The sequence below is a fragment of the Desmodus rotundus genome, chromosome 7 (genome assembly GCF_022682495.2).
Source record: "Desmodus rotundus isolate HL8 chromosome 7, HLdesRot8A.1, whole genome shotgun sequence".
Lineage (NCBI taxonomy): Eukaryota > Metazoa > Chordata > Mammalia > Chiroptera > Phyllostomidae > Desmodus > Desmodus rotundus.
The window spans coordinates 131,514,250-131,534,519 of NC_071393.1; the positions used below are offsets into that span (position 1 = coordinate 131,514,250).

At 48.4% G+C, this 20,270-nt stretch overlaps 1 protein-coding gene across 1 annotated transcript in view; it reads left to right on the forward strand.

Annotated features, from left to right (window-relative positions):
- The first annotated feature begins 1,321 nt into the window (after window positions 1–1,321).
- AK7 (adenylate kinase 7) overlaps window positions 1,322–20,270 on the forward strand; it is a 59,416-nt gene continuing 40,467 nt past the window's right edge. Inside the window, exons 1-4 of the mRNA XM_024568260.3 lie at window positions 1,322–1,462; window positions 4,782–4,970; window positions 11,073–11,181; window positions 15,179–15,273. Coding sequence (XP_024424028.2) covers window positions 1,358–1,462; window positions 4,782–4,970; window positions 11,073–11,181; window positions 15,179–15,273 — 498 coding nt within the window. The 5' untranslated portion in view covers window positions 1,322–1,357. The remainder of the gene's footprint in view (window positions 1,463–4,781; window positions 4,971–11,072; window positions 11,182–15,178; window positions 15,274–20,270) is intronic.

Sequence of the window (20,270 nt, forward strand, 5' to 3'; positions counted from 1 at the left end):
AGCACTTCATTGTTGATCGTTTTTTTAAAAAAGAACATTGCTATGAGCAAGCCGTTCCCAAACTGAGTTTGCAAAATTTCAAAATTATTTTACCAAAACAAGTTTTAACGAAACCTATGTATGAAAAAGAAAAGGCGGTGGAGAAAAAAAAAAAAAAAACGAAGCTCCTGTTTGTAGCAGTGTGCCTAAGGTTTCCAGGATAAAAAGCCATTTCACCATGGAGACCACTTCAGAAGATGCTTTCAGGCTTGTCTTACCCACTCCTCACAGCTCTGTTGGAGGGTAGGTTTATTCCTGTTTCACAGCCAAAGCAACAGCCCGGGAAAGGTTAAAAGGTGGGTCCCAGTCTCTAGCAAACAGCTGCAGAGCTGTACCTCAAAGCCCAGTCGTCTTCTGGAGCTCCCGGGCCACCTCCATTTTTGAGGCAATTAGTATTTTAAAAAATAAAAATTGCTGCATGTGTTAAATTTTTACATATAGCAAGTTAATGTTTAAAGCCCAAAAATATTTCCGTAGAATCAGGCTTTTCCAAGAAAACAAATGGCAAGATGTAGTCACAGTCCACCGCGACCTTTGTGATGTGATGACCGCTGAAATAAGCTGGATGTCATCTTTCCATTTGTCAGTCCATCTCGGCAATGCATGTACAATCTTACTTGGAAAGGTCAAAATCTAAATTTCATTCATCCCTTTGTGAATGTGAATGATCGAACCTCCGGCACAGTGGCCTCTAGCTGCCTCCACCCCACCCACCACACCCACTCCCGGAGGTCTTTCAGAACTGTTAGGACCCCTACACCAGCTGAGCCCCCGGACCAAGCAGCAACTGGCTGCCCACTGGGGACCACCCACGCTGTGGTTCGGGTGTCCGCGACCCGAAATTCCAAGGCAACAGCTCTTCTTTGCAGTAGAAGATTATGTCATGTCCTCCTGGTCAGACCATCCCACATTTACTTCGACATTTCAGAGGAGGCCAAGGCTGTAGGCTTTACCTTCTCATCAGGTTCGTCAATAGTTTTAGTCCTCGCTGTCAAGGGGACCCTGGGACGTTTCCAGAGTCTCCAGTGAAAAACAAAAGGAACAGAGGACGCGCCCTGCCCAGCGGGCCCTGGCTGCCTGCACAGGGCGTGGTGGAAGATAGAACTGGCTCGGGGCTCGGGGACACCTACCTGACTCCCGGATGGGACAGAGACCGAGGAGTTGGAAAGCCAGTAGCCCCGCCCCACCCCAGGAGCGCCCCGCCCAACACCCTAGGCCCCGCCCCCGGAGAGCCGAGCCCAGCTGTCCCAAAACCGCGATCCCACCGCCTTAGCAACCAAGGGACGCTTTCTCCTTAGCAACCAGCGCGGCTCCCACCATGGCTGAAGAAGAGGAGGGTGCCGCCCGGACGGAGAAAGTTATCCGGATCCAGAGGGTATTTATAAACCTGCTGGACTCATACAGCAGCAGAAACATCGGGAAGGTGAGCGGCAGTGGGTCAGGGTGGGATGCTGACCCCAACTCCCGTTCCACCGCCCCAAGTCCCTGAACACAGAGAGAGAGGCCCTGTGCCACGGGGTGCCGTCGGGGCCTCTCCTAAGGGAGCGTCCCTCGTGCTAGGCTCGGCGAATACCCCCAGGGCCCCCAGTCTGAATCCCGGCTAGACAACCGCCCCACCCGGAAGTCTCCCCTCCCACCCACCCCCAAATGAGTTCACCCGTCCAGCCCCAGCTCCTCCCCTGTTAAAAAGGGGAAACTGAGGCTCAGAGGAAGAAGGGGACCGGCCCAAGATCACACAGCGAGTTGAGGGCAGAACTGGAAACGGAGCCCAGGTCTCTGACCTTCTAACTGGGTTCTCTTTCCACCCTCGCCCCCCCACCCCCACCGCATCTGAAGCAGGCCACTGATGCGAAAGGAAGTCAAAATAGTCCCGGGATGTAAAGTACAGTGTAGCAAATACAGTCAATAACATTGTAATAACTACGTCTGGTGCCAGGTGGGTACTGGAAATATCAGGGGAACACTTTTGTAAAGGACACGATTGTCTAAACACTATGCTGTGCACGTAAACCTAATGCAAAACAATATTAAAAGTAAACTGCACCTGAAGGACAAAACTTTCGAAACATAAGTCCCCTGGTTGTATCACCCACAAGGCGTTTTCCATTCCGCCACTCCTTCTGCACACGGTTTGAGCGTCTGTTACGTGCCAGGCACTGTTTGGGGCCCTGAGTCCCACTAAGCTTTGTCACCTTCTCCCCCTTTCACCCCTGGAAAATGAAGATATTCAGAAAGAGGACCCTGGCGCCCTCCATCTTAAAATGCCCAGTGGTGAAAAGAAAGCCATGATTTTATCATTCCCCGAGGAGGACTTACAGATTTTCTGAGACTGTGGCGACAGATTATCACAAAGCTGGGGGCTGGAAACGACGGGGTTTATTCTCTCCCAGTTCTGGAGTCCAGAAATCCAAAATCAAAAAGTCAGCAGGGTGGGTTCCTACCGGAGGCCCAAGGAGAGAAACTGCTCCATGCTCCTCTCTCCGCTTCGGGTGGCCGCCAGCTGTCCTGGCCGGCCCTCGGCTCACAGACTCGTCACTCCCACCTCTGCCTCTGTCTCCATGTGATGTTGTCCCCCCAGCATCTCTGTGCCCGAATTCTCCTCTTCCTACAAGGACACCAGGCACCGCAATCTGGTATAACTTCATTTCACCAGACTGCATCTGCAGGGACCCGATTCCACATGTGATCAGATTCTCACGTTCCAGGTGGACAGGAGTTTGGGGGTACAGCAGGGGGACTGTTCAACTCAGTATGTCATCTGCAGTTATCAGTCAAAAATGTATGGATTTTTAATTTAAAAAATTTTTAAAACTATATATATAGATTTAAATATATAATTTATAAAAATAGTATTTTTATGTAGCATGTCATTATAATAAACAATATACATGATATTATATGTATTATAAATAACAGCTAGCTACTAGGAGAGACTAAAAACACATGACCAGAAAAGGAGGAAAAGGAAGGACAACGACAAACAAAACTAAAACAATATAATCACAAAATATTTTTAAATAAAGGAAGGAAACGTGAAAAACGCAGGTGTAGTATGAACTTCTTTGTGTCTTTCGATAGCTATTGATACAGAAAAGAGAGATAGACAGGTCGTCTATACATAGAAAGTGACTCAGAGGATACACAAGGAACTTAGCCAGCATCACCTCTGCAGGGTGGGGCTCACTCAGGGCACCTATGAATTGGCAGGCACAGGCAACTACACACTGGGTGAGACCGGAAAGACGCTGCTGCCTCCAGGCGCTGCCTCTCCTGGAAGAAGACCGACACTCACCAGTGTGTAGCGTCAACAAGATGCCCCAGTGTGTGACGAGGACATCCCGTGTTGACTGTGGGCAAGAGCGGCTGCTTTACAGAGAGTTGCGGGAAAGGACTCTCCAAGCTGACGCAGGCTGAGGATCCAGCCCGAGGCACTGGTCGTCTGGAGTCACGACAAGGGCACAGGTTCTGAGGTGGCAGTCAGGTTGGTGTTTTCAGAGGCCAGAGTGGCCCAGAATTGGGGCAGTGACCCGGAGCTCCAGGGCGGACCTCACTGGTGCAGGAGACACAGTGCCCAGGGCCTGTGATATGTGGAGGCCCACACAATGTTTCCATTTCTCTGAAAACCAGAAGGAAGCAACTGAAATCTGAGGGTCAAAGACTGTGTTTGTCTTTATAACAAAACACATATAAAGTATAATTTTTAAAGGTTTTTAAAATTATTTATTTTTAGAGAGAGGACTGGAGGGAGAAACATCAATGTGTGGTTGCCTCTTGTGCACCCCCTACTGGGGACCTGGCCTACATCCCATGCATGTGCCCTAGACTAGGAATCGAACCAGCGACCCTTTGGTTTGCAGGCTGGCACTCGGTCCACTGAGCCACGCCGGCCAGAGCTTAAGTATAACTTTTAACATTTTTCTGTGGAGGAAAGGGCCCATGAAAGTCAGAATGTGGCCCCGCTCCGCACGACCGCAGCACCCCACACCAGCGGGGCACTCCATCGATATTTCTTGCACAGACAGCGAAGAAGAATCTAGCGCAAAGGCCCAGATCACGTGGGGTCAGGAGCTGGGCTTATCTTCTCAACCCCGCGAAGGCCACTGGAACATTTAAAAAGGGAGGCGACACGGTTGAGATTAGAGGGAAGGAAGGAAGAGAACTTTTTCTCTCCTGTTGATTTCTGATTACTTTTTAACAGCGTAGCTTTAGAATAAAACCTTTCATTTGCAGAGGTATTTTTCCAAAGACTTATCAATAACAGGATTTTCTGGTTATTCTTTAACTAACTAGGACCTCTCTTTCTCAAATTGCAAATAACTGCTGTTCTCTGTACTGTTAACCTAGAAATAAAAAGCCAAGTGAGAGGCAACCAGTGTTTACTTGAGATCCAAACAGAAGAGCTCTTCAGGAATCACTGATTCAGGGAGAAGACCAAACATTTTTCAGACTAGGGGAAGGAAGGCATAGGGATTTTATGAGACAGGGAAGAGTGGAATGATTATGTGAACAGAAGGTAGAATTCCTATTGGTGTTAAGAAGCCAAGGGAGGAATTGCCAAAGGTGCAGATAAGCTAAGTTATCCTTGAGCTACATGGCGATGCTCATTCTAAAGAATGGATTTTATTTCCACGGGTGTCCCTTTCGCCAGCTGTCACTAATGGCCAGTTTTTAGCCTCGTCCTTCATTGACGGCCCTCGCTCCAGGTCGTTCTGAGGATTGGGGAAATGTCTCTTGTCTTGCAGTTTCTCTCTAACTGTGTAGCCGGGGCTTCACTTGAAGAAATTACAGAAGAAGAGGAAGAGGAAGATGAAAGTGGGTCAGCTTTGCCAGAAGCCTCCTCATTCAAGCTGAAGGAAGGCACGTTCCAGATCGTGGGCACGATTTCCACCCCGGGAGCCCCCAGGCCCAACTTCGCCCTGGAGACCTACTCCGTAAGTCCCCCGGGGCCTCTCCTGAAGGCAGACAGGGGAGCGCTGCCTTCCCCCTCAGACCTTCCCACAAGGCTTCTTGGTCCTTGTCTTCTGGGAATGTGTGGGGCTGGGGAAGGTGAGGGACAAGGTGGGTGTTGATCTTTGTCCTTTTGCTACTTGAAAGAATTGAAATTAGATATGCTTGGAAACTATGAACCTAATTTGGACTTTATTCTGCCTTGCACTATCCCAGGACCACTCAGGGCCGTGGGCGGGTGCTATTTGTGAGCACACCCGCACGGCCACAGGCCACTCAGGAATACCATGCCATTGCATTGCTGTCTTACTGAGACACACGGCTACCTCCACATGGCAGATTCTACACTGTCCTCGTCCTGAGACACTTCAGCACCTCCAAGAGGGGCGTCCCTCCCAGGCTATCTCCTCCCATCACCCTGCAGGACACAGCTTTGCCCACTCTGTGCCCTGCAATGGACTCTCCTCTTCCCTCCCCAGCCAGCCCTATTCATCCTTCCAGATTTAACTCAGGGTGTCATCTCCTCCAGGAAGCCCTCCATCATTTTTACTTCTCCCCCCTCCCAGTTTGGTTTCTGAGCCATTTTCTTGTATAACCGTAGCATTCTTTACCTGCATCAGTCATAACACTTTCTCTTTTTTAATACTTTATTTTTAGGGAAAGGGGAAGGGAAGGACAAAGAGAGGGACAGAAACATCAACGTGTGATTGCCTTTCACACACCCCCTACTAGGGACCCTCCTGGCAACCCAGGCATGTGCCATGACTGGGAATCGAACCAGTGACCTTTTGGTTCACAGGTCGGCACTCAGTCCACTGAGCCACACTTACCAGGGCCGGTCATAATACTTTCACACATCATTGTTATCATCTATCAGTGTGAGTCTCACAGACTATAACTATCAGCTTCTTGAGGGTGAGGACTGTGTCTTATTTATTCTCCTGCTTCTCCATGCATCTTGGGCACCGAGCACAGTGACTGGCAGAAAGTGGCCCTTAGTAAGTATTTGCGAAATGAATGAATGAGTCCCCTCCACCCGTCTTTGGGAACTGTCCTCACCACTTACCCCTTTCACACTCTTCTGGGTCCTCACTCACCACTGGCTTCTCTCTTTCCACTGATACATATGCTCAAATCTTTCCCACTGTAAGACACTTAATGTGTCCTTTCTGGTAACTGCTTGCCTCTTTCTCTGCCCCAGCCCTTGCCACCAGTGACCTTCGGAGAGGGCCCAGCCATGTTGGCAGGTCTCACTCCAGCATGCCCCAGTCCCTATTCTGCCCAGTGCCAGCAGGCTCTGTCCCCACCACTTCAGTGGAAACAACTTAGCCAATATCACCATGAGCCCTGAATTCCCACGGGTCTACCTTACCTGGCTTTCCAGGAGAAACTCCTTCCTCCTCCTGCCGCCTTCTGCTCTGACTCCCCTGATGCACCTGAGTGCTCTACTTGGGTTCTTTCACTGGCTCTTCTTCTTCCTTCCAGCCTTCAAATGCAGTTTCCGCCCTGACACATGTGACTCAGTTGGTCAGGCGTCATCCTGCACAGTGAAAGGTCGAGGTTTGATTCCTTCAAGGAACATGCTTGGATTGCAGGTTTGGTCCCCCGTTGGGGCGCATATGAGCAGCAACCAATAGAGATTTCTCTCTCACATCATTGTTTCTCTCCCTCTCCTATCTCCCTTCCCCCCCCCTCTGAAAATAAATAAAATTTATTTATTGAATAAAATATTTATTTATTTTTCGAGAGAGGGGGAGTGAGAAAGAGGGAGAGAAACATCAATGTGTGGTTGCCTCTCGCATGCCCACTACCAGGGATCTGGCCCACAACCCAGGCATGTGCCCCAACTGGGAACTGAACTGGTGACCTTTTGGTTCACAGGCCCTCACTCAATCTGCTGAGCTACACCAGCCGGGTAAATAAATTTTTTTAAAAAATAAAATAGATGCAATTTTCCCCAGAGCTCCCTCCTTTCTCATAATAGTTGTTCTTCCTACATCTTACCCAGACCTATGGCTTCAGCTGCCCCATACAAACCAGTGCCTTTCAAATCTGTCTCAGTCCTTTGACCCACAAATCCATCTGCCTTCTAGCTCACTCTCCCCGATGTCCTGCAGTCACTTCTAAATTAATATACCCCAAATTAAATGTATGCTCCCCTACGAATCCACTCTGTTCTTTGTACTCCTAAGTTTTATTAAGGACCTTGCTGCCTATATCAGTTTGGGCTGCAGGCAATAGAAAAAAGAGCAATGCAAACCAGCTTAATAAATAAAGAAATTCATAAGCTTATGTGGCAGATGGTCTCAATAAAGTACCAGCTTCAGGACTGGCATGATCCAGGGGCTACAGCTCCTTTTCTTGCCCCTTCCTGGGCTCTGCCTCCCCCTGGGGTGACTTCATGATCCAGCCATCAGCAAGGCTGCAGCAGTCTGGGGCCTTAATTCATACACAGTAACATCTGAGGAAGGGAGCTTCCAGAAGGTCTCAGAGAAAGGAGTCCAGCAGCCTCCACAAGCATCTCCTTCAGTCTCACTGTCTTGAATTGAGTCACATGTCCATTCCTGAACCAATCACCTACACTGAGATCAATAAGGCCCATCCCTTAAGCTAGAGGATGGAGCTAGTTCCCCGGGCTGAGAAGAGGAGTATCTGAAAAAAATTGGGGTTCTGCTGGAAAAGAGAAAGAGGAAATGGGTGTTTGCAGACAATGACCAGTGTCCTTTATACCATTCAGCATGCATGTGACCACCACAGCTGAAAGCTATGCAGGCTCTTTGCGCCTACTGCCTCCAACACCCTCTTGGTCATGGGGTCCTCAACCCTGTCTCTCTCTCTCTTTTTTAAAGATTTTATTTATTTATTTTTAGAGAGGGGAAGGGAGGAAGAAAGAGAGGGAGAGAAACATCAATGCGTAGTTGCCTCTCCCAAGCTCCCCAACTGGGGACCTGGCCTGCAACCCAGGCACGTGCCCTGACTCGGAATCAAACCAGCGACCATTTGCACCTGAATCTGAAGCAGTGAATGCGTATTGAGCTTCCAAAGGCTCTGCAGAGGAACACAGAGCTCACAGCCTAACAGGGCCTCTGCGACACAGACAGTTTGTTCCACAGCAGCGCACGACAACAGGGGGGCGCACACAGCAGCATCCAGAGCCCCCGGAAAGGGCAGGTGCTGAGTTCTCAGTCTTACCTACAGAGCCAGGCAGAGGGAGCTTGAAGCCCCTCCCCCCACACAGACAGAGGCCCCCTGACTCCTGTGGTCTGGAGATCCTGGGGCCTCCCACAGCCCAGAGTTCTGCCCACTGTCCTCCTTTCGGGAGGCTGGGGGCTGCTAGAGAAGTTACCACTGAGGCTGAGCCTCTAGGACTGCGTGGATAAGGGAGATCAGGGAACAAGGAACACCACCCAAGGGGAACCATGGGAATGTGTGCCTTTCACATAGGAGGCATCAGTATCGCAAGAGCCAAGGGGAAGAGGCAAGGGCGGTGTCAGGCGAGAGAGAGACAGTGGCAGATGGAAAGGTTCCAGGCTGTTAAAGGCACCTCTGCCTGGCTCAGCAAACCCGCTCCTCCTCTCTGAGCATCCCAGGCACTGCCAGCGCGAGCTCGGATTCACCCTGCCCTCCCAGCCCCAGGGTCCCCTCCGGTGAGCCATGGGCACACATTCCTCCAGGTGCTTTGACTCTCCAGTGCTCACTACTTCTGTGACAGTGCGTTCCATGCAGGAGGCTGCTGGGGAAGGCTGCACGGGCTGCACACTGCTCAAGGGGGCCGGGCTACAGGCGTGAGTGGGGACCGAAAAGCAACCTGTTCCACTGGCTCCAGTATGCACCAGGGTGGATGCCTTCTGATAATGTTTCCACTCAGAGCATGTTGCGTTTATCTGATTTGTACAAGAGCTTCATATGTGCTTGGGTGTGCCCTTGTCTACATTATAGGCTATAATTATCTGTCAAAAGTTTTCCCAGCAGCAAACACAACAACAAAACAACACACACACACACACAACTCCTTAGTGTCAGCCACCTTGTATAACTCATTTTTGCCTCTATCCTCAGGGTCAAAAACAGGGCCCACAAATGTTTGTTGAGGGAACAAATGAGTGCATGAACGTGGTCACCCAATGCCTGGTCAGGACAATCGTTCTCTTGACAACGTGTCTGTTTCCTCTGAAATCAATCGGGCTATGATTTAACAAGCATGCATGTTGTCCCTTGGGCCCCTCTCTCATGTGCTCTTACAGGCTGGAATCATAGATGCTTTATCTTCTTTCTCTCAGACTGCACCTGGAGCACAGGTCTTTGATTTCTCCTGTGTTCTTTCTTCCTTCCTGTCATGTGTCACTCCTGAGTCTAGTCCAGTCCCAGGCGTACTGGGAGAGTAGTGTCCTCTCACGTTGTCAGGCCTTTGACAAAGTAAAAGTCAGCATTTGGATCGGCATTCCCAGAGTGTCTTCTCTTCTGCACATTTAGTCGGAAAGAGATATAGCATGGACGGCATTGTGGGTTGAATTGCATCCCCCTCACCCCCCCAAAAAAGGTATGTTGAAGGCCTAACCCCTACTAGCTCAGAATGTGACCTTATTTGGAGATAGGGGCTTTACAGAGGAAATCCAGTTAAAAGGGGGTCATTAGGGTGCACCTCTAATCCAGTATGACTGGTAGCCTCATAAGAAGGGAAAATCTGGACCCAGACATCACCCAGGGAGAAGGTCATGTGACAATGAAGACTGACAGCTAGGATGTGTCAACAAGCCGAGGAACACTGAAGATTGACAGTGAACCCCCAGATGCTTGGGGAGAGACATGGAGTAGATTGTCTCTCACAGCCTCAGAAGGAACCAACCCTGCCGACACCTTGACCTTGGACTTGTAGGCTCCAGAACTGAGACATACATTTCTGTTGTTCAAACCATTCAGTCTGTGATACTTAGTTACAGCCATCCTAGGAAACTAGTATAGCTGGATACAAAATAATGTAGGGAACAAGCTGGAGAAATCAGCAGTCCATGCTGTTGAACTTGACATGGATGCATTCACCTTGCCAAGGTAGTCCTCCAGGAGTAATTTAAAAAGGCATCCATTTTTCTTTGGCATTCCAACCAATTGTGGTAAGAGACCAAGTCTGAGCTTCAAGGTTCTGTTTTAACGCACCTCGTCAAGGGCCTGTAGGGATTGTCTGATCCTCGGGCACGTGCAAACGCTGGTTTGGAGAATGCACGGTCCTCGTGTGGCTATCTTAACCCCCACCGCGACATTGCTCCACTGGGAAACGGGCTGGCATCCATGCGGCGAGGGGTGACCCGCCAAACCCCGTGGTCACCACAGTTAGTGTTGTCTAAAGGAAGAACTTTATATTTTTAACCACTGAAAGTTCATGTATTTTTAAATATTCCCACCCTGGCTGGTGTGGCTTAGTGGATTGAACATCGGTCTATGAACCAAACGGTCTCTGGTTCAACTCCTGGTCAGGGCACATGCCTGAGTTGTGGGCCAGGTCCCCAGTAGGGGGTGTGTGAGAGACAACCACACACTGATGTTTCTCCCCCTCTCTTTCTCCCTCCCTCCCCTCTCTCTAAAAATAAATAAATAAAATCTTTTAAAAAATAAAGTATCCCCAACAGTCAACTGTAATAAGATACCTTACATCTAGAGGAGAACAGATTGATTCCATCTCGAGGATTCCAAAACAATCCCCATAAATCACTCATCAGCACTTGTGAGTGATTCGAGACACATAATTGCCCAGATAATCTTGCCCAGAGTCGGAGTGGGTTTTAAATGCCTCCCACAGTCTTTTCCAGAGTGTTCTAATGCTTCCCTTCTGAATCAGGATGCAAACAGCATACCGAAGATCACGATGCAATTTTTTAGTCTATTCCCAGCTATTTTCATAAACTTCTTTGTTATTTGAAAACTACACACAGAAGAGAGCCAAAATTTCATTTTAAGTAGAAATCCTTCTGCAAATGTTTCCTGTGGGACTCTTCAGCACAGCATATCTGATTTGAAAATTGTCATTCTGTCTGAATATTAAGGGTACTTTGTTAGCTTCTTGAACAAACACCTGTCAATTCTCTTTCCAGGCCATCTCTCGAGAAGAACTTCTCATGCACCTGCTGGAGTGTGACATTATTATCTATAACATCACCGAGAACCCAGAGCAAGTGGAAGAAGCCGTCTGGGCAGTCTCTGGTCAGTGAGGTGACCCTTTTATCCCTGGGAACACCACTTTTGTGTAATTTTCTTTATCAAAGAGTCATCCAATGAACACTGAGCAAGTTAGGACCATTAGGAGAAATGACCTGAGAATGACCTAAAACACAAATTGAAACCAGACTGGTGGATATGCCTGGGAATAAGGTTAAAAGATAATCAGACCCCTGGCCGGAGTGGCTCAGTTGGTCAGAGTATTGTCCTACAAAGCAAAAGGTCGCCAGTTTGATTCCCAGTCAGGCCCCACGCCTGGGTTGCAGGTTCAGTCCTGATTGGGGTGCATACAAGAGGCAACCAATCGGTGTTTCTCTCTCACATTGGTGTTTCTCTCCCTCTCTTTCTTCCTCCCTTCCCCTCTCTCTGAAATCAATAAGCATATCCTCAGGTGAAGAGTTAAAAAAAGGTAAATGGAAACATATTAAAATTTTTAAGAGTGTATTTGAGCAAAAACTCAATTCAAATTAGGTAGTGCCAAACTGGGAGTGGTTAGGAGTATTCCATCAGCTGGAGCTAGGGGAAAGGCTTTTATAGAGAAAAGCCAGGAGCAAAGCAAAGCAATGATTTGATTGGCTATAGCTCAAGCAGTTACCTTATTTGGAAGAGCCTAGTTGGCTCTTTGTGATTGGTTGACCTTATGTTTTGATTTCGCAGCCTTGAGCCATTTACTGGCTTAGGTTTGGTTTACTGATATAGGCTGCAAATATATCAGAACCACCCCAGTCTAATGGGCCTCCTTGTTTAATTATTTTAACAAAATATTCTATTCCAAAGAATAGAATATTTTTAATCATTAAAAGAAATGAAATATTAGCTTCCAAAATGTGACCTTTATTCATTCTGTGGGAACTGCTTAAGGAGGTGTGGTTGAATGCACCAGGCAGATAGAAAGACAAATAAGAAAAAGAGTGTACCCCTCCCCCCCCCAGGCACTTGGAGGCCTGCAAGGGAGCTAAGGAACACGGGAGAAACTTGAACCAGGGTAGAGAATGGCTTGTTCACAAGAGAGTTATCACAGGAGGGATGGGACTTTAAGAGCAGAGGAATTATGTCTAACTGCGAGGATTCAACAAATGTCCCTGATAGCGAGAGTCCTGGCGGGCTGTGGGAAATGCCTGCAGTTTTCAAAGGCTTTGAAGAAGGTGATGAACTCTAAGGACCTCAAGTCCGAGAGGGTGAAGTGATATTTAGCAATTTGGTGCTTTGTAACCCCTCTCCTCATTAAGTCAGGAGCTAAGAAGAAAGTGTATCAGCTTATCTGAGTCGTTTTTCCAGAAAAAGCCACAAAACACAGAGCACCTTACTTTTCAATACTTTCTACACTGCATTACCTTTCTTTTAGGTAGTTTCAATCAGGGGCCAGCAAACTTCTTCCGTGAAGGACCAGAGAGTGGACATTTTTGGCTTTCCAAGACCACCACTCTGCCTTTGTGCACAGAACAGAGCCATCGAAAATGTGTAAATGAACGGTCTGGTTCCCCAAAAAATGTTTTTAGAAAGCAGGCAGTACTTTTGCCAACCCCTGAATAACATCAACAGCAAAGCCATATTTTGGCTAAATGAGAGAAACGGAACAGCACCTCAGGTTTGGCGGTGCCTGTTTGGGGAAATCGTGATGGAAAAGTGCGCTCTGTGGGTACACAGGGCTCCTGGGGGGCTTGCCGTGGTTGATTGCTCATTTATAATTCAGGCCTAAATTCCACTCAATAAGCTGCAAATCAAACACATGAACATAGTGTCATCTTCTGCAACAGAGATTTTATAAGCCTGCTTTGTGCATTTTGTCCCTTTGCAAATATTTACAGATGATGGATAAGTGCACCTTCTGAAATAATTGCACCACCTAAAATGATAATCAGAGCTAATGCTTACTGAGTTCTTACTTTGTGCCAGGCTTTTGGAAATTGATTTTTCTGTATAATGTACACTTGCAATTTTCTTAAAATTTTTAATATTTTTTTCCCAAAATAAAACCTGGATATCTTTTGAAAATTAAAAAGCATAGCAGGGCTTAGAATAAAAAGCAGCAATTCCCTACATTTTCTCTCCATCCCATCTCTGCTCCCCAAAGGAACCTCATTTACCCACTTGTTCCTTGGAATCTATACAAATACCTGCACCGGTGTCTTTTGATTGTGAATTCCAGGCATTAACCACGGACTTACTGCTATGACAAATGACCTTCAGACTCTCATGGGGCCCCCCCATCCCTACCCAGTTCCCCTCCAGGGAATATAACTGATTCTCAAACTTGGATAACTGCATTTCCTTTCATGAACTTAAAAATGTAGAGCATGTTTTACTGCTTCCTTCTTTATTCTAATATAGAGCTGTGTATAATTAAGAAAATGTTACATCTCTAGTGAGTGGAAAGGTTTTAAGTGCATTTTAGTCAGAAGCCCTTGGTCTGTCATTGGGGTCTCCTGGGTGGCAAGGGGTTGGTGGGACTATGGAGATTGGGGGGGTGAGGGACTTTGTCATTTTACCTGAAGCACATTCTTAGATTTGGGGATTTTGTTTAGTTTTGGTTTTACAATGGGTATGTATCACTTCTTAATCATGTTTTATTAAATTATTTTTAGCATGTTTTAATACAGAAGAATCCCCCTATGTTGCCTTTCAAATACTAGCAAAGGAAGGTAAAATAACATAGGAGAAGAGAAGAAAGCATGAGAAATGAGAGAAAACACTTGCAGACACGGATGACATGTGCTTGTCCACAAGGGAGCAAGCAAATAGCATCTGACCCATTAAAATTATAAATAAAGAGGATAACCCAGTTAGAAGGCCGCTGACCGTGCCAACATTCGCAAATCAGGCCACCCCGGAACAGCGCAGGCAGAAGGGGGGAAAGGGCACGATTAAGTCGGAGAGGCCGCCTTCCTTAGTAGAAGGAAGACAGAAGCTAAAATTAACACTCGAGCGGGGCCCCACGTGTGCACATATCGCTCCGAGACTCGCCGTACCGTCTCGACTTGCAGCCGGAACCGCACGTTTGTTAGACTCGGGATGTCGGCACCACATCGTTTGGCATGTTGGTTAAACAATCAGCTCATGAGACTAAAAACGTGCGGCTCCTAACTGCCGCTTGGACCCTCCGGCAGTTTGACCAGACCTCGCTTCAGCCTTCTGTCCGGAAGTTTATATGTCACGAAGGACACTCGAGTGCAATCACACGTCTAAAGCACTGGCGGGGAGGCAATGCTTAGGTGCGGGGGGAGCCCTCCTGGGAAGGGAAAACTCTTTGGAAATTGAGCACTTGCCCTTCCGCAAGCACTGTCCCCACATTCTGATCCCCGCAGGTCGTCCGGAACGGAGCATGCCCCCGCGCCGCCCACAGCCCCCCGGGTGTGGGCCACTCTCCCCCGCCCAGGCGAGTGGGAAGCGTGGGCACAGCCCAGATCACTGTCTTCCACACCAGCCACTTTATGTGAGTTCCCGTGAGGGCCTTACCTTCTGCTCTGGGACTCCCCCTCCCACCCCCTTGCGGCTGGTCCTGCAGCGCGGCAGGGAGAGCACAGGCCTGGCCAGCAGGCTGCCTGGACTGGGCTCTCCATGCCACCCCGTCCTTCCGAAGATTCTGGGCACACTGCACCTCAGTTCCCTTACCTGTAACCCAGAGATCAGAGTAGTGCCTATCTCATGAAGGTGAGAGTCCAGTAATGCCCACGACCGTGCCCAACCATGTCCGCCGTGGCCGTTACCGTCACGGGCCCACAGACAGGTGAAAGCGCACGGCTGCAGGCCTGAAGTAGGTAGGGAGCCCACCTTCCAGCGGGGCGCAGAAGAGGCCTGGTGGCTGGAGGGAGAGCGCCAACCACGCGATGGGGATGGGCAGTGAGGCAGCAGAGGGGACGCCGCCCTGGCGTTAGGCTGCTCACGGGAAGAGGAGCAACTCCAAGTCCCGCTAACAGCACACAGGGTTTCGAAAACGCGCTCTGCATGGATCCAAGTAACCGCTCGCTTTTTGGCCCTACAGCACTGAACGAGGAAGTCGTCCACTTTGAGAAGCGGAAGGTGTTTATTTTAGTTTCCACGGTGATGACCTGGGCGCGATCCAAACCCCTGGACCCTGTAAGTAGTGCCACTAGCCTGTCCCTTGTAATCTGTGCAGAGAGAACTGTCTAGGGGGAAGCCAGTATTCTCGAAGCCTGAAGCTAATCTCATAAGAAGCACTCAGCAGAGCTCGCTGGCTCTAAGCTCGCTCCGTTCTAAGGGGCCCCATCGCTTGCTTATCACTTGTACTTTTTATTTTAAATGTATTGAAAGAGCTCTCTTTTAGACTTACTCAGACCTATGATTTGGTCATCTGTTTTCTTGTGCATACATGAAAAGGACAATAGAAGAAAAATACAGTGGCTATGGTGTTCCCCCAGAACTCCTTCCTGTTCAGGACCCAGCTTCTCTGAGCCACACCTGCCTCCTGTCTCCGTGCAACTGGGCACAGACCTGAGTCACGTCTCTCACTGCGGGCACTTCCCTTTTCTGTGAAGCGCAAAACGCATGGTTATTTGCAACAAAATGCAGGCTTCACGTCATTCCTTAGCAACGTCAGACTTACACTCGCTGCTCTGCACCTTTGGGCCCGGGAACTAGCTTTGACTGCAGCACTGAATCCCCGCACATCTTTTCAAAGATGTTTAAAAAGGCAATGAGAGCAACCTGTGCAGGACCTAAGTCAGGGGTGTCAAACTCATTTTCACCGGGGGCCACCTCAGCCTTGCAGGTGACTTCAAAGGGCCGAAATTAACTGTTAGGAAATTAACTTGGAAATTAACCCCTTAACTGTTAAGGAGTTGTTACATTTATTGTCCTAAAATTATCTCCGCCCTTAGAAGGCAACCTCGAGGCTGAGGTGGCCCCTGATGAAAATGAGTTGGACACCCCTGACTTAACTGAATTGGAAGGGACAACAATGTGGATAGTCATTGCCAAGGTCACCAGGGCACCAGCAAGGACAGCGTCAATGCTTCCTCGCTGACTGCAACTGTAATAAGCCATTGATTATGAGACACATTTAATTTCAGAGAGGTTAACCTGGGGGACATGCATGTGTTAGAATTAATGGAATATGTTACTTATCACAAGAAAATATTTAGGCGTTTACCACACTCCTTGTGTCAAACGACATTGGTTTGTTTAATTCTCTCTCCCTTGGTGGGACAGGAAATCCTGAGGGCAGGGGCCAGGGTTCATGTTCGTTGCTTGTCAACTTCACTCACCTGCTCCATTTGGTTGCCATTGTCTCCAGGAGCAAGCCCATCTCCTGTTACGATTCCTCCCCTGAGAGTACCCAGTGAGGTGTCTCCTACCTCACTGTCATCAGTCACTTGACTGGGCCTGATTGCTTGTCCCCAGTTATAAACCAATTCACACTGACTTTAGAAAGATGGGAACTTAATGACTCTCATGGTTGGGTAGTCCAATGATGGACTTCAGGCACAGCTGCATCTAGGGGCCTCAACAGTGTCCTCAGAGCCCTCCCATTCTCTTTCTTTCCGCCATTGCCCTTTTCTGCTCCAAGTGGGCTTCATTCTCAGGTTAGCTCTCCCCTCCTCCTGGTCCCAAGGAACTCCCAGGCTTATATCCCTAGAACCTCCATTTCTAGGAGGTTCCACTAGAAAGGGGTTTTTCCACTTTGGCTGGCCCTGTCCCCTCCCAGACCTGCACTGTGCTCTTTGTCCAGGTCTTAAGTTGCAAACCTAACTTTGAACAGGTCACTGTGGCCCAGGGAATGCAGGGCTCTGATTGGCCAGACCAGTGATCACATACCCACTTCTAGGGGAAGGGATGGTCAGGCCCCTGAGCTGAATGGGCTGATCATGGAGAAGAGGTGCTTCCCTCCCCAAAACATGGGGAGGTGGCGCCTGGGCTGGCTCCTGTGTCCTGCCACAGCCGCATCCCCTCACTGTGGTTTTAATTTGCATTTCCCTACTGGTTCACAATGATTTTAAGTCAGGTTTATTAAGGTGCAAATTACTGTATTTTGCTGTGTATAATGCATACTTTTTGCCCAAATTTTTGAGGGAAAAAATAAGGATTTGCATTATACATGGGTATAATGATTACATGCCATGGGCATAGTAATAGATGTAATAATCCCGTGTATAATGCACACAAAACGAGGGTGCACATTATACATGACAAAATACGGTACATACCGTAAAGCACAGGTGGCAAACACGGGCGGAATCCAGCCCTCCACCCTGTTTCATCTGGCCCCACACCTTGTATCTTCCCCCGAGGCAGCGTCGAGCTCTCACTTAACTGTTAAGGAGCAGTTACATCTGTACGGTCCTAAAAGTACATTCGGCCCTCTGAAGGCAGCCATGAGGCTGACGTGGCCCCCGGTGACAATGAGGTTGACACCCCTACCGCAAAGTTAGCCCTTCTTCCTGTATGATTCCATGAGTTTTAACCAATGCACCTGGCTATGTAGCCACAAAAGTCAAGATTTCCATCACAGGACATTCCCACCGCTCCCCAAAATTTCCTGCCTCACACCACACCCAAGAAGTCAGCCCAGATGGATCACATGTTCAAAAGTAAACAAGCAAAACTTTAATTTAAAAAGAATAATAGAACTTATAGGAAGGATTTCTTTAACAAGATCCAATAACACTAATTATTTTTTTTAAAGATTGATAAATTCAACTGCAATAAAACTAATGAAATATTTATGGATGAAATGATACTAGTCTGAGATTTGCTTCAAAAAAATTCTAAGGGGGAGGAATTGTAAATAGCATTGTACTTTTAATTTTTTGTGCTCACATGCTCATTGCTAGTATATAGAAATAAAATTGATTTTTGCATGTTTAAAAACAAAAACAAAAAACATCCAAGGGTGGGGGGATAATCCAAAGGAATGAGTAGCAGCTGGAGCATGGGGAAAGGAGGTTTGCTTGGCAGACACCTGCGTTGAATCACGTGGAAACCTCACGTGAACCCAGATTGAATGACAGTCTATCAAATTGCCGGCCTGTGTGCCTTAAAAATGACAACAAAAGACAAAGAAAGCTGAAACCCGGTTCCAGATAAAGAAGACTAGAGAGACAGGGCAATGCATGATCCCGGGCCAGACCCAATGCCAAGGGAGAACATGCTATGAAGACCTTACTGGAACAGTTGACAGAACTGGAGCACGGACTGTAGACTGGATAAAATCATCGCATCATATCAAATTTCCTGACCTTCCTAAGTGGACTCCTTATGTAGGGGAGTGTCCTTCGGAAACACACCCTGATTAAAGAGGAAAGGGGCCTGATGTGTGCCGCCTACTCTCAAATGGCCCAGAAACAAATACATGTGTATACCGTTGGGGAAATAGAATTAACAACCAAAGCTTCACCCACGCATCAAATCTCTCCACAAGGTAGCAGAGGAAGAAACAGCTTTGTTACGGGCTAAGCATTAGACCAGATGCCACGCTCAGCACAGGCCATCCACAGAGAGACAGAAAGGAGAGAGCCCGTGACATACACGTCTTCATGATAAACAATAGCGAGTTCTCGGTCCGAGGGCTTGATGGAATCCTCTGTCACACACACTGTGTCCCAGCCTAGATTCTTCACCTGGTAACTCAAGGGGCCATCTGTGTGAGCGAATCGGCTTTATCCAGAGGAAAAGCCAAGGGCGCGGCAGATCTCAGAAGACGGGTGCTGTGCAGCCAGTCACAGGGAACAAGAAGGTCGCCTGGGCAGGCCAGCCACCACGTCCTGTTAGCCAGGACTAGGGAGATGCAGGGCGAGTCCATCCCGAAGGCAGAGCGGAACACACGTGTCTCCAGACGCCGTGTGAGTGGGATGGCCAGGGGTAGCACATAGAAGCACAGGACACCCAGCTGAGTCTGAATTTCAGATGCACAGCAAACGGATTTTAGCACAAGTATATCCCATGCGATATTTAAGTCATACCCCAAATTTGCTTGTTTATCTGAAATTCAGATTCAGCTGGGTGTCCTGCATTTTTCTGGCAACCCTACCTGTGAGCCACCAGTCATCTCTTAGGTCGCTTGTATTCATCAAGTGTGGGCTATGGACGCTGGATAAACTTGATCTTCCCAAAGCGAAGACTGAATTCTCCCCCAGGCTGTCTCCCGTTTTAGTTCCTCATCCTCATTCCTTTCCATCCACCAGCCAGTCCATCGGTAAATTCTGTTCTTTCATCATCCAGAATGTGTCATGGATGCACCTGTTCCCTTTGTACCAGTGGACTACTGACATGGCCAGGTAACAGGACCTGCCACCACCTCCTCCCAAACAGTCTGTGAGGAACAGCCTGCGCAGTCTTGTTCAGAATTCAGACCCTGTTGGCGTCCTGCCCAAAACCCGCCAGGGCCTTCTGACACCCTTAGGATCAATCTGAAGTCCCCCAAACAGGCACAAGCCCCGACAACCCAGCCATTGCCTACCTCAGCCCCCACCAAGTCCCAGCCGCCTCCAATCATCGGCCCTGCATCCCGTTTTTCACACCTGCCAACAATGTGCTACCTCGGGGCCTGTTTCTTCTGCCTCTCTGATCGATTTCATGTAAGCCTTGTCCTCAAACGCTCTGGCCTGGTTATCGAACTTAGACCAACGTGCTAGGATTGAAAGGTTCCTTACTGAACACTATATTTTAAAACCCTGCTTATCCTGGCTGGTGTGGCTCGGTGGACTGAGCGCCAGCCTGCCGACGGAAGGTCCCCATTAGGGGGCTCGAGAGAGGCAGCCAATCGATGTTTCCCTCTCTCTCTCTCCCTTCTCCTCTCTCAGAAGATAAATGAATAAAATCTTTAAAAAATAAAACCCTACCCCAACTAGGACCTCTACATGTGGATGGATTTGGGGAAGTCACTGTACCGAGGAACTGATTTCTCCCTGCGATTCTCCAGTGGGTTTTAATTCAGGGCCCTGGGGAGACTGAGGGGGATGGACACAGCTCAGTCACTGCCGGGAAATACACATACTTTTCATCCCTGTTCTCAGGGCAAACTGACGTTTCGTCTTATCTGATGAAATCAGTTTTTAAAGCCTGAGACAGAAACTTGCACTTGGTAAGCACCTCTTCACATGGGGTTGATTTGAGGG